The following is a 17,291-nucleotide window of genomic DNA, read 5'->3' as shown; positions in this document are numbered from 1 at the left end:
ATTTTTAAGATACAGTAGACCCTTGAACAACACAGGTTTGCACTGCACGAGTCTGCATACATGTGGAATTTTTTTTTTCAATTAAACATGGAGCAAAAATACTCTCAGGATGCAAAACCCGCCTACAGGCAGGGTCGACTTTTCACATCCAGGGGTCCTGCAGGGCCACTGCAGGAGTTTGGTATACGCAGTGGTCCTAGAATCAATCCTCCATATATACTCTGAGACCAAAATAGACACCTCTTTATCAACTAAGACTGACCCTAAGATTAAGGAAGCAAAGTTACCTACAGGTCAAGGGTTCAGGGCCCAGGTGGCATGGCAAATTTCTAAAGTCCTATGGCTCTAAACTCCCTGACAATAGGAGCTATCAGACCACCCCTAACTGATTTACAACCCAGACCACAACTCTGATTAGACACAGGACCAGCCTTACAAACATTCTTTTCTGATAAGCAATTGTAGACCTTAAGCCAGTCTCTAACAGTTACAGCATGCCATAGAGACTGCGCACAGACTGCCTTTGCGTCCCATAGTTCACCTTTTGATGTAGTCAAATTCTACCTTATTTTAATGCTAAAACCTTGCCCCAAAGTTAACACAGAATGTATGTTACACGTTTACCCACTGAGCATGCACTCAGCTCCTCTCATAAATATGTATAGCTTTTCCCCCAAACCTGCTGAATATGTATGACTCTATTGTGTAACACAAACTCTGAGAGGCAACAAAACCCAACTCAACTTCCCTTCTATGAAGAGAGTGTCTTCTGCACATGCACATGCACATGGCAGAGACTGTCTCCTCCTGGTTTGCAAATTGATACTGCTGATAAAACTATCCTTTCTACTACTCAGCCAGCCCAGGGGTCTTTTGGATGACAATACTGAGGGATAACTGTATTATAATTTAATAAGGATAATTTTCTATGGCTAATACCACATACAAATGAAGAAAACATTCTCAAAAGATAAATTTAATATAATCTGTTAAATGACAGTCACTTTTTTAAACAACTGGGTTATTATATGCTCTTAGAAATAAGTGAGTCATTTATACTGAATTTTAGTAAGTCTCAATCGCCCATATTGACTATTATACACCATAAGATAGCTATAAGTCTGTTACAAAAAAAACTTTTTTTAAAATCGGGTGTTCAAAACCCCTAAGCTCTCAATAACAAAATCTCCTCAAGAGTTGGTTTACAATGCAGCATCCTAGGCCTTGTTCTAAGATCCTAATTCCACATATATCGACTGGAGCCACGGATCTGTATGAAAAGCTCCAGGTGATTCTGATACGTAGGCCTGGAAACCACGACAGATTCAAGTAATTCATGGGTAGGGAGTGATAGAAGGAAAAAACTGTATAATGAAAATCCAGTTTCATGTTACTGATGAAAACATCTTTGCTATCCAAGGCACCCAAGAGCAGCAACATAATCATGTCCTGGTAGTACCAACCCACAGGCAGTTCACATCTCCTGCCTCTCTACCCTCCCAGAAACAGGTTCCTCCTCCACCCTCTACCTCTTCTTGTGCTGTCTTCACAATTCCATTGCCTGGTTCTTCTGAACTCAACAAGCCACAAAAGAACTACTCAATCTAAAGGTTAGCTTCTCCAGATCACTGAGCTCCTTACTGATGACTGACATTTTCACTTCTGTTCATCAGTGTTTACCACAGAGACTGGCATATAACTCATAATCAAGAAATATCAGGATTAATCCTTGAAAATGCTAGACTGTGCTATTTAAACATGATTCTACCTATCAAGACAGCTTTTTGCTTTTCTAACCACCTTGTTTTTACAGACACTTCATCCCCTCACCTGCTATGATGTCCCTAGTCTTCCCTTAGCCTCATTCCTTTCTCCCCATACCCACCTTTAACACTGTCTTAGCCAGTGTTGAGCAGGCCCCCAGGAGTCCCCACCACACCCTTGTGCAGTCTGCTCGCACAATGTTCCAGAGCTGGTCTGCGTATGACCAACAGAATACAGCAGACAGGATGGTGTATCACTTCCAAGATTAGGCTATCAAAGACTGTGGCTTCTGTTTTGGTTTCTCTTCCTGTGTGTTTGTATTCATGTGTGTGTGATCTCTCACTCTGAAAAAACCATGTTGTGAGTAACCCTATGGAGAAGGCCTCCCACCGCCTGCCAAGAGCCACAGGAATGCACCTGGGAGCTGACCCCCCAGCCCCAGGTAAGTCTGCAGAGAATGCAGTAGTCCTGTCTGACAGCCTGACTGGACACAGTAAGACCCTGAGCCAGAACCAGCATTCCTGACCATCGGAGACTGTATGAGAAAATAAATGTGTCTTGTGTTAAGCTGCTGAATTTGGGGGTAATGTCATTCAGCAATAGATAACTAATACGAAGATGTGTAAGTTAATACTCAAGAATATAAGCTTCTTGCAAATAGTCACCATGTATTTATCTTTGTATCTCTGACATCACCATGTCCACTGTAAAGTTACTCAAATGTTTGCTCAACTGGACTGACAGTGGTAATTTTTCAAGTCACGGCTTAGATACTCTGTAAGCAAGGGCAAAATATTCTCTGCCTGTTTCCTCACTTTTAAAAACCGAATTAATAATAGTGTCTATCTTGTGGGATTATTGTGAGGCTCAAATGAAATAATACATGTAACATTCTTAGAACAATGCCCAACACATTAAAAGGTGTTAAAGAAATGTTAACTACTAAAAGTAAAATTTCTAAGAAGGAAATCACTTTCGTTCCTTAGTACTGAAACCCTGGGTATATATTTTTTTATATAAGAATCATAAAATCTGTCAGGGTAAAGTGTTGGTTTAAAAAAAAAAAAAAAAAGATGTGGCTGGGCACAGTGGCTCACGCCTGTAATCCCAGTACTTTGGGAGGCTGAAGCGGGTGGATCACCTAAGGTCAGGAGTTTGAGACCTGCCTGACCAACATGGTGAAATCACATCTCTATTAAAAATACAAAAAATTAGCCGGCCATGGTGGTGTGCACCTGTAATCTCAGCTACTCAGGAGGCTGAAGCAGGAGAATCACTTGAACCCAGGAGGCACAGGTTGCAGTGAGCCAAGATTGCGCCACGGTACTCCAGCCTGGGTGACAAAGCGAGACTCCGCTTCAAAAAAAAAGAAGAAATTATATAAGCCATGGCAGGATTATGAAAAAAAATTAGAGGCGGGGTACAGTGGATCGTGCCTGTAATCCTAGCATTTTGGGAGGCCAAGGCGGGCAGACTGCTTGAGTCTGGGAGTTTGAGACCAGCCTGGGAAACACAGTGAGACCCCGTCTTTATTTCTAAAAAGTTAGAAAACCTGATGTACATGTAACTATATGGGATAACATATCAAATGAAGGGGAGTAATGGAGTATGTTAATAAGCTAATGTTAATTGATCTAGTAACCTACATTCCTCAAAACTATTTTCATTTTTTTCAAGTCCTACTACAACAAGTAGACAAATGCTCTTAGATTATATTCCATGATTATCATAACACAAGCAGCTGGACTCCAGTTAGAAATTGTGTTCTTCCTATTTGCATAAAGTTTGATGAAAAAAGTCTGTTTCTTTCAAGGCTTAATCTACTTAGCTAAAGTCAGGAAATGGAATGTGACAGTCTAATGAGGCGTCCTTTAAATGTGTTGCTACTGCCACTGTTTATTCCATGATTATTTTATTGTGCATGTAGTCATTAAAAACATAAAATTAACTTATCACACTTGATATAATCACATATATTAAATAATAAATTATATGCTCACTTTATAGAAAATTAGATGCATGCAAAATGCTTTATAAAGTGTCTGATACATAGTGAGGGTTCAATAAATATAGCCACCAGTAGAATTATTCATCTGATACTATAGTAAGTTCAACACGCTACACTCTCTGGGCTCTCCTCTTACCTCTGACCACTCTTAATTCCAATTTCCTTCCTTAGTTTCAATTCCTTGTCCCCATCCCTACCTCCTCCCTCTTCTGTTTAGGTTTCTTTTCCATAGAAAATATATCCCTAGAAATTGTGACTCCTCTTCATGAACTATCTTACTTTCTTAGACCTTCCTTTCAATCACTAAGCAAAGATAAATATATTTTATTATCATAGTTAATATTAAAGAATCAAAATTATAACTCAAGCAGTCCCAATACTTATCCAGAAAATGGTTCAGATCTAAGAAATGTCATGTGGACCTTGCACTTGGTATTGCTAGAGGATATGAATTTATGATTCAAAAATAATGAGACAGAAATTAAGAAAATAAAAACTTAATGACAAATGGTAAAAACAAAAAACAATCTCTAATGACAATTTTGGTTTTTAAAAATTATAGCATCTTCATTCTCAATAAGATATATAGGTAAGCCTCCTAAGAAGTTAAATCCTATGAAGGACATATCATACTGGTACTTATTATTTGACTCTGTACCATCAAGGGTAAGGACTTTTCACATTTTTTTTTAAAAGTAAAATGGAGGTCTGACACAAATACTGAAAAGTAGCACATATCTTTAGGGCTACCTTTACAAAACATAAATAAACTCTAAGTAGACATTTGAGGTAACTTTACCTACTTAAACTCACCTCCTATAATAGGGCATCGAGGAAGAGGAACTTAACCTAATGGTAAGCTAGAATACAGAGTAACCCCGAGAGAAGCATGCCTGCTTGGGAATACTACTGAAGGAAGGTGCTGACTATACCAGTATGAATGTGAACAATTCCAAATACATATACCAAATATTCACTTTCTTTTATTTTTTTCTTTTGACTGATACTAAATATTAAAACAAAAACGGCTTAGCAACTATAATGCCTCAAAGGGAACTCTAATGTAGTATGTATATGTGCATGTGTATACACATCCTAAATATACATATATACAATACAATACTCCCCGTTTATCTGCAGTTTCACTTTCTGCAATTACAGTTACCCACTACTGACTGTTGTCTGAAAATAGATGAGTATAGTACAACACAGTATTTTGAGAGCGAGACCATATTCATATAACTTTTATTACAGTATATTGCTATATTGCTCTATTTTATTATTGTTGTTGTTAATCTCTGACTCTGCCTAAGTTCTAAGTTAAACTTTATCATAGGTATACACGTGTAGGAAAAAACAGTACAGGCATGTGTTGCTTAAGGACGGGGATACATTCTGAGAAATGTGTCATTTGGCCATGTCATTATTGTACAAACATTATACAGTGTACTTACACAAACCTAGATGGTAGAGCCCAACATATATTCCTTTGAGGCTATACGGTCTAGCCTATTGCTCCTAGGCAACAAACCTGTATAGCATGTTACTTTACTGAATACTGCAGGCAATTGTAAGACAATGGGAAGCATTTGTGTCTCTAAACATAGAAAAGGTTCAGTACAAATATGGCATAAAAGATTAACAAATGGGATATCTGTATGGGGAAGTTACCATGAATGGAGCTTGCAGGCCTGGAAGCTGCTCCAGGTGAAACTGTGAGTGAATGTGAAGGCCTCGGATGGACATTATCGTACACTGCTGTAGACTTTATAAACACTATGCACAGGCTACACTGAATTTACTTTTAAAATATTTTTTGTACTTCAATAATTAACCTTAGCTTACTGTAACTTTTTTACTTTATAAACTTTTAAGTTTTAACTTTTTAACTCTTTTCTAATCACATTTAGCTTAAAACACAAATATATTGTACAGCTGTATGAAAAATACTTTATATTCTTATTTTATAAGCTTTCTTCTACTTCTAAAACAAAAAAAATTTTTGTTAAAAACTAAAAACCAGACAGACATATTAGCCGAGGCCTACCACAGGGTCAGGATCATCAATATCACTGTCTTCCACCTCCACACCTTGTCTCGTGGAAAGTCTTCTGGGGCAATGACAGGCAGGGAGCTGTCATCTCCTAAGGTAACAATGTCTTCTTGTGGAATTGCTCCTGAAGGATCTGCCTGAGGCTGTTTTACAGTTTTGGGTTTTTTTTGGTAAGTAGGGGTACATTCTAAAATAACAATTAAAAATCTAGTAAATATATAAACCAGTAACACAGTTGTTTGTTACCAAGTATTATGTACTGTACATAACTACATACACTCTACTTTTATACAACAGGCAGTACAGTAGGTCTGTTGACACCAGCATCACTATAAACATGTGAGTAATGTGTTGCACTATGACATTAGGACGGCCATGATCTCAGTAGGTGATAGAATTTTTTTAGCTCCATTCTGAAATTATGGGACCATCATCATATGAGGTCCTTCTTTGACTGGAAAGTTACATGGCACATGACTGTATATATGCAGTTCAGAAATATCCATGGTTTCAGGCATCCACTGGGGGTTTTAGAACATATTGCCCTTGAATAAAGGGGACTACTACTAGTACTACTACTACTACCACACACACACACACACACACACACAGAGAGAGAGAGAGAGAGAGAGAGAGAGAGAGAGAGAGAGAGAGAGAGAGAGAGAGAAAGCCTTTTAACCTTCATTCCAGGTTGAATTCCCAGCCTCCCAATGCTTATTACCAATAAAAAGAAGGGAACACCTGCCCCCACATTGGCTGCTGACACTGGGAGAGACCAGCCTGAAGCAGCCCTCATCTTTTTCCCACGGAGCAATTATCCCTTTCCTAACACCAGCCAAGTTTTGTATTTATACTGGGGTTTACAGACCCTGCCCTTTTCTAAATAAAAATTCTTCTCTAAACTCTTAGCAACCAAATTTGGGTCAGAACACTAAGATGGAAGCCAAAATAGTTAAAGAAAATAAAAGTAAAGCAAAAAAAAAAAAATTAATTGTAGATTTTTTAAAAGTCTAGTTACCTAAAAAACTGTATATACAATATTGACTCTCGTTTTAGATTGGGGTTGGGAATTTAGAACATATTCAAAGAAAATCTATTTGAGAAAGAAAGGAAGCTATTTATCTCTCTACTTTAGAAGCATATAACTGATACAGTTAAACAATTTAGGAATCTTGTGAAAAACGCACTTAAAGAAGTGATATATACAGAAAGATAATTTTGGCAATAGTTATTAAGTGATAGATATGGGGTTTCGAGGGATTAATATGCTCGATATGGAATCCCCATACAAGTGTCTCCAAGGTAGAGGAAATAAATAGCAGGCTGAACTTGGTGGGAGTTCTAAAACTGGCTAGATGATAAATATGGATCACTAGCTTTTACAAAGGCAATGGCAACTTAAAATTTAGAAAGCCTAATGTATTACATTTTCCAGTATATTTTATTTTCTGGACAAATTAGTTCCATTCATACATATTCAGGCTCGCTGATGCAAATACTTACCAGGGTACCCTTAAGTACAGGATGAATATCCCTTATCTGAAATGCTTGAGACCAGAAGGATTTCAGACTTCAGATTTCGGAATATTTTCATGCGATTTACTGATTCAGCATTCCTAACTTGAAAATCTGAAATCTGAAATGTTCTAGTATTTCCTTTGAGTGTCATGTTGGTGCTCAAAAAGTTTAGGGTTTTGGAGCATTTTGAATTTCGAAATTTCAGATTAGGAATGTTCAACCTGTACTGTAATATTTATTCTCTCTTGACCTGCCTGAGTTAACAAGCTATGTAGGAGAACAAGGAAAGGCAGAGAACAAATGGCCAGGAAACTCTGGTTCCAGTCCTGCCTCTGTCATTAAATAACTGATCTCAGCCATGTCACTTCACTGATGGAGTGATTATTTCAATATTTCTGAAATTAAGTCAGAGTTCTGGCTGTAAAATGTTAAGATGTTTGTAGTTCTCATGATTACTTTTTAAGAATTTATTTTTGTTAAAGTGGTACATAAACAAGACTACTTTCTAGCGGTCAGTCTCCAAGATAAAAAGGTCAGTATATTTTCCCACTTCACCCATTGGGATAATACAAAAAGTGAAGAATCACATCACATCTCTTTGTTTGTACATGGGAAAAAAACACTAGTGACAGCATATTTTCCTTTCATTTGGTATTTAATTAACCAGAATGCCTATTAAGCAAATTTGTGCAAATCCTTCACACAGTTATTTCTTAAATCCAAGTAGCCCTGGTTCTACACTACGCTCCTTTCTCTTAGTTTCATTTCCAAGTTTATAATGATGATAAAAATGCCTTCTGACTTAACAGTATGTGTTATCATATTATGAAAAAAGATAATGACTTTTTCATTTATTAGCTATCAGATCTAAGCAAGTTACTCTTTGCTTCAGTATCTGAATCTGTAAAATAAGAACAATAATCTCTCTCAGGATTGCTGAAAAGATTAAACAAAATACATGAAAACATTATGCCCAGCACAGAAAACTACACTCAATAAGCATTTGCATGTTTTAAAGGTATGTATAAAAACGATTTACGGCCGGGCGCGGTGGCTCACGCCTGTAATCCCAGCACTTTGGGAGGCTGAGGCGGGCGGATCATGAGGTCAGGAGATCGAGACCATCCTGGCAAAAACGGTGAAACCCCGTCTCTACTATAAATACAAAAAAATTAGCCAGGCATGGTGGCGGGCACCTGTAGTCCCAGCTTCTAGGGAGGCTGAGGCAGGAGAATGGTGTGAACCTGGGAGGCGGCAGAGCTTGCAGTGAGCGGAGATCGCGCCACTGCACTCCAGCCTGGGCCACAGAGCCAGACATCGTCTCAAAAAAAACCAAAAAAACAAAAACAAACAAACAAAAAAACGATTTATACGAGTTGCTTAACACTTCATTCCTCTTAAACAGCATATTCACTCCAAGAGATGCAGCTGAGCAACAATGCAATGTAGAATGTTTAAATCATACAACTGTTAAAATTTTTAAAATTCACCTCAATAAACACGTATTTATCATTTACTATGTGCCAGGTACTATAATGCTAGGGTATAAGAATTCAAAGGTGAGGCAATGGATGGACCCTCAAAAAGGTCACAGTCTAGAATCGATAAATACAAATTATAACGTAATTGAAAAACATAAAAAAGGTATGTACAAAGAGCAGAAGCAGCAAGATAAAGCAAGAAACTCATTTTGCTTGAAGAAAGTAAGGAGGAAGTAGCTGAAGAAGCATGGTAAAGAAGAAAGAGGAGTCTAGAGGCAAAGACTTGGGTCTAAAGCCCAGCTCAGTCATATACTGGCTATAAGATTTGGGACAATTTAATTTACCTCTCTGAGTTTCCTTTTAAATGTACTTTGAAGAGTTACTCTGAAAATTAGAAATAATATATGTAAAGTGCCTAACACATAGTGGTCATTCAACAAATGACAGATGTTTCAGAAGTTGTGTTTACTTGCCTCTTTTTAGTAGACTAAATTGTAAATGGCACTGTAGGCAGCATCTGTTAACTAATGATTAAGATACACATGGGATCACTAAGGTCACTAGCATGGAGAAAGCCACAATGAATCCCATCAGAATATTACCACTTACAGACTGCCACTGTTGAGATGTGGTTCCTAACATGTTGTACACTCAACCACTAGTGAAACATATTTCTAATCTGGTTTTTTCTGCATTTTTACCCTGACGCCTAGAATTTTACATATTCAGACAATAGTTATTTCCTAGTAGAGGTTCCCATGTTCCTCGGTCCCACCGCAGTCCAAGTTTGGGATGTTCGGCATATCCTTTATGAAATGGCAAGGTCCAATGAGCAACTGGCAAGTATTAAGATCATATTGAAAGACAACTGGAGCTAACCTTGGATGAATAACTACAATTATCAGCTTCATGGCTGACTTGTGGAACTGGCGGCAATTATAATCATTAGAATCTTACTTATTTAAAAATATTGTTGAAGCTGGCCAGAAGTTAAGTTACATTTACATTTACTCTATGACTCCCAAAGCTAACTTTCTCTAAAAGCCCTTTGATGAGCTAAGCCAGTGACTAACATCTACAGGCATACCTTGTTTTATTGTACTTCACTTTATTTTGGCTTTTACAAATGGTAACTTTGAGGCTACCCTGTGTCAAGCAAGTCTATCAGTACCATTTTTCCAACAGCAGGTGCTCACTTGGTGTCACATTTTGATAATTCTCACAATATTTCAAATTTTATTATTGTATCTGTTATAGGGATCTGTGATAAGTGATCTTTGATGTTACTATTGTAATTGTCTGGGGGTGCGACAAACTGCGCCCATATAAGACAGGGAACTTACTCGATAAATCTTGTGTGTGTTCTCCCTGCTCCACCAGCCAGCCATTCCCCAGTCTCTCTCCCTCTTCTCAGGCTTCCCTATTCCCTGAGATACAGTATTGAAATCAGGCCAGCTAATAACCCTACATTGGCCTCTAAGTGTTCAAGTGAAAAAAAGAGTCAGATATCTCACTTTAAATCAAATGCTAGAGATGATAAAGCTTAGTGAGGAAGGCTCGTTCAAACATAAGTTAGGCTAAAAGCTAGACCTCTTGTACCAAACAGCCAAGTTGCAAATGCAAAGAAAAGTTCTTAAAGGAAATTAAAAGTGTTACACTAGTGAACACACAAATGATAAGAAAGCAAAACAGACTGCTCTCTGATATGAAGAAAGTTTGAGTGGTCTAAATAGAAGACGAAACCAGCTACAACACTCCCTTAAGCCAAAGCCTAATCCACAAAAAGGCCCCAACTCTCTTCAATTCCGTGAGGAAGCTGCAAAAGAAAGTTTGATACTAGCAGATGTCGGATCTTGAGGTTTAACAAAAGACACCTCTATATCATAAAAGTGCCAGATGAAGCAGCAAATGCTGACGTAGAAGCACAAATTATCCAGATGATCTAGCTAACTGATGAAGGTGGCTACCCCAAACAACAGATAGATGTAGATGAAACAGTCTTATATCAGAAGAAGATGCCATTTAGGACTTGCATAGTTAGAGAGAAGTCAATGCCTGACTTCAAAGCTTCAAAGGACAGGCTGACTCTTCTTAGGAGCTAATGCAGCTGGTGACTTTATATTAAAGCCAACGCTCATTTACCATTCTCGCGCCCTTGAGAATTAAGCTAAATCTACTCTGGCTGCACCCTATAAATTAAACAAAAAAGCCTGGATGACAGTACATCAGTTTATAGCATGGCCCACTGAATATGTGAAGCCCGCTGTTGAAAACTGCTCAGAAAGAAAGATTCCTTTCATTCTAATGAGTATTTTCTTCACTGACAATGTACCTGGTCAACCAAGAGCTGTGATGGAGATGTCCAACTAGATCAATGTTGTTTTCATGCCTGCTAATACAACATCCATTCTGCAGACCATGGATCAAAGAGTGATTCTGACTTTCTAGTCTTATTATTTAAGAAACACACTGTGTAAGAAAGCTAAAACTGCCAGAGATAGTGATTCCTCTGATGGATCTGAGCAAAGGAAATTGAAAACCTTCTGGAAAGGAGTCACCATTCTACGTGCCATTAAGAACAATCGTGACTCATGAGAAGAGGTCCAAATATCAACTTTCATAGGAGTTGGAAAGCAATTAACTCCATTCCTCATGGATGACTTTGAGGGGATCAACACTTCAGTGGAGGAAGTAACCACAGGTGTAGTTGAAATAGCAAGATAACTACAATTAGAAGTGGAGTCTGAAGATGTGACTGAATTGCTGCAATCTCATGATAAAGTTTGAATGGATGAGGAGTTGCTTCTTAGGGATGAGCAAAGAAAGTGGTTTCTTGAGATGGAATCTACTATTGGTGAAGATTATGTGAACACCAGTGAAATGACAACAAAGGATTTAGACTATTACATAAACTCGGTGGATAAAGCCGCAGCAGGGTTTGAAAGGATTGACTCCAATTCTTAAAGTTCTACTGTGGGTAAAATGCTATCAAACAGCATCCCATGCTACAGAGAAATCTTTCATGAAAGGAAGAGTCTATTGCTCTTCCTTAGTGGCAAACTTCATTGTTTTAAGACACTGCTGTCATCCCAATCTCCAGCAATCATCACCTTGATCAGTCAGCAGTCATTAACACAAAGGCAAGACCCTCCACCAGGAAAAAGATAACATCCTTGCTGAAGACTCAGATGATCATTAGCATTTTTCAGCAATAAAGTATTTTTAAATTAACGTCTGTACTTTTTTTTCAAACAATGCTATTGCACATTTAAAGATTACAGGTAAAATGTAACTTTTACATGCACTAGGAAAACAAAAAATTCATTTGACTCACTTTATTGCAATATTTGCTTTCTTGCAGTGTTCTGGAACTAAACCTGCAATATTTCTAAGGTGTGCCTGCACGAATATATGTTAAGTCCCTACTTTTCATTTGACTTCAACAAAAATTGGTACAGTTCAAATACCAAACAGTGGATAAATGCAAGAAAAATCAGAAGTAAGATAAAGCAGTCTACTTCTAAATTCAATTGAATCATGAGATGGTCTTTATGTCCATTTAGTTTTCCAGAATTATAACAATATGCTCCTTACCGGCAATCAACACGTACAGTCAGTCTGTTTCAAGTTAAATAACCACAGCTTAAAAGTGAGGATAGCATCAAGCAATCCAGAATCTACTTTAACTGTATAGTTTCTATTCAAAGAAACCAGTGTCCTTCAAGTTGTCTTTTGTGGTATATAATTCCATAAAATTTTCTTCTATGAATGTATTCTATACCATGCCAGACTTTATATCTGTTATATATATGAACACATGTTATATTTGTAAAATACTCATAACACTCTTAACCAGTTTGACAAAATGCATTTTGAAATACTAACGTTCTATTGAAATTAACTGCCTTACACATTTTCAAGAATTAAATCCTGAGTATGTTTTTAAGAATTTTTTTTCTCTGAAAAGCAGGCACTGAGGAGTCACCAAATCGCAACTGAATCTCTTTCTCGTAAATTCTACTTTAGAGAATAATTTTTAAATTCGGAACTCAACGTATAACGTAAGCATTTCCACACAACAAAACCAGAAGTTTCTTCATAAAGCAAATCTACAGACTGAATAAAAATACTGTGTGTATTATCACCCACTTTTACAAACAGAAATTGATGTTGTAAGGCCAATTCCTGACAGCCTTAATAAATGAACGGAAATACACAAAATTATCAAAAGTCTCAGAAGCAGCAGCTGGAGGCCTGAGGGAAAGAGACAGACAGACAAAAGGAAATGGGAGGAGAAGGAGATATATGAAGCTAACATGCTTAGACTGCACTAGACCTTAGCTCAGCCCCGATCTACTGTAATTTGCTCAGTTATCTACATCGCCCAAAAAAATTAGCGGTTGAAAAGCAAATCGACCATTGTGGGCAGTGATTTTAGGTCCTACATTTGGCTTGAGACTTGCCAGAAAGAAAAAGAGCTAAATCAGAAAAAGATGTAAATAGCAAGAAGCGATGTGTGTGGAAGGGGGAGGGGAAGAGGGTAATGGAATAAAAGCGAACCGCGCTCAAGTCTCAGCACTAAAGCTACTCCGCGCTTACTACAGAGGCCGGGCCGCCGCCGGGAGCTCTCCCAGTGCAGGGCAGGAGCGGGGGTCGCGGATGCTCACCCCGCGACTCAGGGACGGGGGTGGCGGGCGCCGGCGCCCCCAGGACACGCGCGAAGTGGCTCCAATTAACACCTTCCTCGCCGTGACCTGGAGCTCCGAGCGGGGCGCGCACGGGGGTGGGGCGGCGAGGAGCGTGTCCCCTCCCCGGGAAGGAGAAGACAGGAGAGGGGAGGACCGCATCCCCGTCACCAGCCCAGGCGCGTCAATTACCCGTGAGGTTCCTCAGCACCGTCCCGTGGGCCCAGAGGCTCAGGACCTGCTGCACCGACAGGTTGATCATGGAGTGGTCGCCCCCCTCCGCCTTCATCTTCCCCGAGGGGCGCCCGCCGCCCTCTCCTCGGGTGCCGGGCGGCGGCGGCGGCGGCTGCGAGGCTTGGGGGGCGGCGGCGGGTGCGCGGCTCCTCCAGGCCGCCGCCGCCGGTGGAGGCTGCGGGACGCCGGGCCGGGCGCTGCTGCTGCTGCAGCCGGAGGGCCTCCGTGGGGCGGCCGCTCAGCGAGTCTCCCAGGCAGCCCCCTCCCCGCCGGGGAGACATTGAGGACGGCGGACGGAGGAGGGAGGGGAGGGGGCCGGGCGCCGTCCCCGCGCGGCCGGACTCGGGGCGGAGGAGGCCGCCGCCGCGCCCTCTCAGGGGCAGCGCCGCGCCGCGGGGGCCGGACACGCGAGGAGGCCGAGGTCACGCCGGGAGGCCGGTGCTGACGGGCAGCCGGCAGGTGCAGCCCCCGACAGGGCCCAGCTCATCGCCGCCGGAGGACGAAGAGACGCGGGACCGGCCGGAGGCTGCGGCAGCACCTGCCGCCCGCCTGCCCGCCCTCGGGTCGCCGACACTCGAGGAACCGCCCCCTCCACCCGCAGCCGGCGGCGGGCCGCTCGTGCGCGCGCGCGCGCGCGCCTCTCAGCGCCGGTCCCTCCTCCCCTACCCGCCCCGGAGCCGCTGCGCATGCTCACTCCCCCGCTCCCCGCGACCCGTCGCCCTCCGACAGCCGGTCGGCCCCAAAGCCCTCCTCCTCGTTCTCCCCTCGCGCTCCAGCTCGCGTGGCTGACAGCGCCGAGCGTCGGCCCGCAGTGGGGCGGAGGGAAGTGCGGTCTACGTCACTGGCGCCACCGCCGGGCCTTACTGCTGATTGGGCGCTCCAAGGGAACCGCCTCCACACCCCCCACCCCCGGACCCCGGGCGCGCGCCCTGGGAGACCTGGAGACCTGGAGCCCTCGCCCTGGCCCTGCTGGGTGCGCGCTGTGCGGGCGGCGTGGGCGGTGCGGGCGGTGCAGGAGCCCGCGCTGCAGGGGCAGCCCTGACCCAAGGTGGGGCTGCTGAACTCGGTGAGGTGGATGCTGTGACAGTTCACATTTTTGCCTTAAAATGTAATGCTTTTGGTAAAGATGCTTACGTGTAACTTTTTAAAAGGTATAAATATCTCAGCATTTAGATGTATTAATTTGCGGGGTTTTTTTCTGAGCCTGAATCGAATGACCTGGATAGGTCACTTACTTGCAGAATGCGTGTTAAAACCCCTAAAACACAAATAGACCCGCGTTATCATTCTGCTAATCCCTCTTCCCGCAGCAAGAACTTGGGCCTCCCAGAGTTCCAGGACCTGACATTACCTGTTTACTCCAGGCTCAGCAGGTGTCCTAATCCTCAGGGCCATCGCCGGCTCTAGTCCCCCGCTTTTTTGGTGGTAGTATTCTTTTATCTAAATTGTGCCTGTTATTTTTTTCCCTCGAATTTAAACTCGACCTCTCTCCCCATCATTTGCTGTCTTTCTTCATGTCCAGCGTTAGCCAGAGGAGCATCTAAAATCCTACTACAAGTTAAACTCCTCGAAATGTGAAACTTTAAAAAATAAAGATTTAAGTTTTAGCAATAACACAAATATGCAGTAGCCAGCCCCTCCTCCCACCTTTTTTCAACCCCTCTGCCATCTGGATAAACAAAAATTTACAAAGAGAAGTGAAGAAATACCTGCTATAGCTAAATCATCAAATATATTTGACAAAGCACTGAAGGGTTGAATTACCTGTCAAATGGTGCTCTTGGTGGTCACTTTAAAATAATATTTACCTACACACATTTATTTATTTGTATTTTCTTTTTGATGTCACAACATAAGAGAAAATTTTGCACCATTAATAGGAATTGAGCCAAAACTCATAATGTAGAATTTATCTTCCTCCTAGAATTTAGACTTAATTAGATCTATTAAGATTACAGAATATCAAACCTAAAAGAGGCTTTAACATTTTTTATAGTTTTATTTTACAGATAGGGAAACGGATTCTGTGAATTAAGTGACTTGACAGAGATGACAGCACTTCAGAGCCCAGTTTCTGAATTCCTGGTCTATTATTCTTTCTAGCAACCCCATTATCTTTCTTAACCCACTATTAACTCCCTCACTTTAAGATTCTCGATGGGGAAGTGCAGGTTACCTAATAATATTCTTAAGGGACTTGGCATTACATAATTACTGATGTTAGGGAATGTGACCACATTCAGTGAAGGGTTCACAGCAAACTCCCTGAGCAGGGACTCATTAAACTCTCATATCAGAAACCTTTAGTTAGTTTAAGTTCTTTAGATTGCACACTGTTATTTAAAACACAGTAGCATGCAGTGAAAATATTCAGAACTTGGGACAGTGCCTGGCACGTGTACCACAAATATTTGTTGAATGAATCACTGAGTGATCTTCATAGAAAATTAAGCATTGTTCCTGTTCCGAATAAATATTTTTTACAGAATCCAAGTGTTCATGTCAGGAAATGAGAAAAACACAGCAATGAAGCCTCAAGTCAGTAATGTTCTTTGCTACCCAACAACTTCTCCCCTGCTGTTCAGTTCAATTTAATTGGCGTCTATATTTTTTTGGCATCTACTATCTGTAATGTTCTGTGCAAGGTGTTATCTGTAAGATTTGAAGATAAGGTCTCTACTCTCCAGGCTATTTAACTCAGGTTTGCGTTGATAAAGGTAATGATCTTGGATAAAGGTAAAGAATCTTAAAGTTGGAAGCTTATATCCTTAAGAGAATTAGCCATTTTCCCAACAGCCAGAGTTATGAAACCCAAAACTGAGTTAATACAAATGAAAGTTATGGAATTTATTTCCTACAGATTTTTGATACTGAATAATATGCCAATTCAGGAATGGTTTAGTCACCATCCTGTTGGAAATCAGGGAACACCCCAAGTGAATCCAAAAATTTCCTTTCAACTCTGTGCCCTTCAGCATGAAACAATTCACAAATGTAGTTCATAAACCAAAATTCCTGGTTTATTTCTCACACATAGGTGAGGGAACACACATTAGCCTTAGTCATTTTAAAAACTGTCCAGAGACAACCTAGAGGAAAGCTCTTAAAATCAATTAAAATATAAAATGATATTGATCCTTTGAGAAAAACATTTTCAGGTATCTTTTCAGCAACACCCCACTCTACTGGTATCAACTTACCGTATTAGTCCATTTTCACGCTGCAGATAAAGACATACCTAAGACTGGGCAATTTATAAAGATAGAGATTTAATTGGACTTACGGTTCCATGTGACTGACGAAGCCTCACAATCATGGCGGAAGGCAAGGAGGAGCAAGTCTCGTCTTACATGGATGGCAGCAGGCAAAGAGAGAATGAGGAAGATGCAAAAGTGGAAACCCCTGATAAAACCATAAAGAGTCAATATCATTCCTCCCCTGGCCCCTGCCAAACCTGATGTCCTCACATTTCAAAATCAATCATGCCTTCACAACAGTCCCCCAAGGTCTTAAGTCATTTCAGCATTAACTCAAAAGTCCACAGTCCA

The 17,291-nt window shown here is 40.9% G+C and overlaps 1 protein-coding gene across 1 annotated transcript in view; it reads right to left on the bottom strand.

The window, feature by feature from the left end:
• Positions 1-13,852, bottom strand: part of TMEM170B (transmembrane protein 170B) — a 36,780-nt gene extending 22,928 nt beyond the window's left edge. The window contains exon 1 of the mRNA XM_050789610.1: positions 13,702-13,852. Within this exon, the coding sequence (XP_050645567.1) occupies positions 13,702-13,798 (97 nt within the window). The 5' untranslated portion in view covers positions 13,799-13,852. The remainder of the gene's footprint in view (positions 1-13,701) is intronic.
• Positions 13,853-17,291: the final 3,439 nt, after the last annotated feature.

This window comes from Macaca thibetana, chromosome 4, assembly GCF_024542745.1.
Source record: "Macaca thibetana thibetana isolate TM-01 chromosome 4, ASM2454274v1, whole genome shotgun sequence".
Classification (NCBI taxonomy): Eukaryota; Metazoa; Chordata; class Mammalia; order Primates; family Cercopithecidae; genus Macaca; species Macaca thibetana.
The sequence above is the reverse complement of the archived record's forward strand: the minus strand, read 5'-3'. Positions and strand labels throughout refer to the sequence as shown.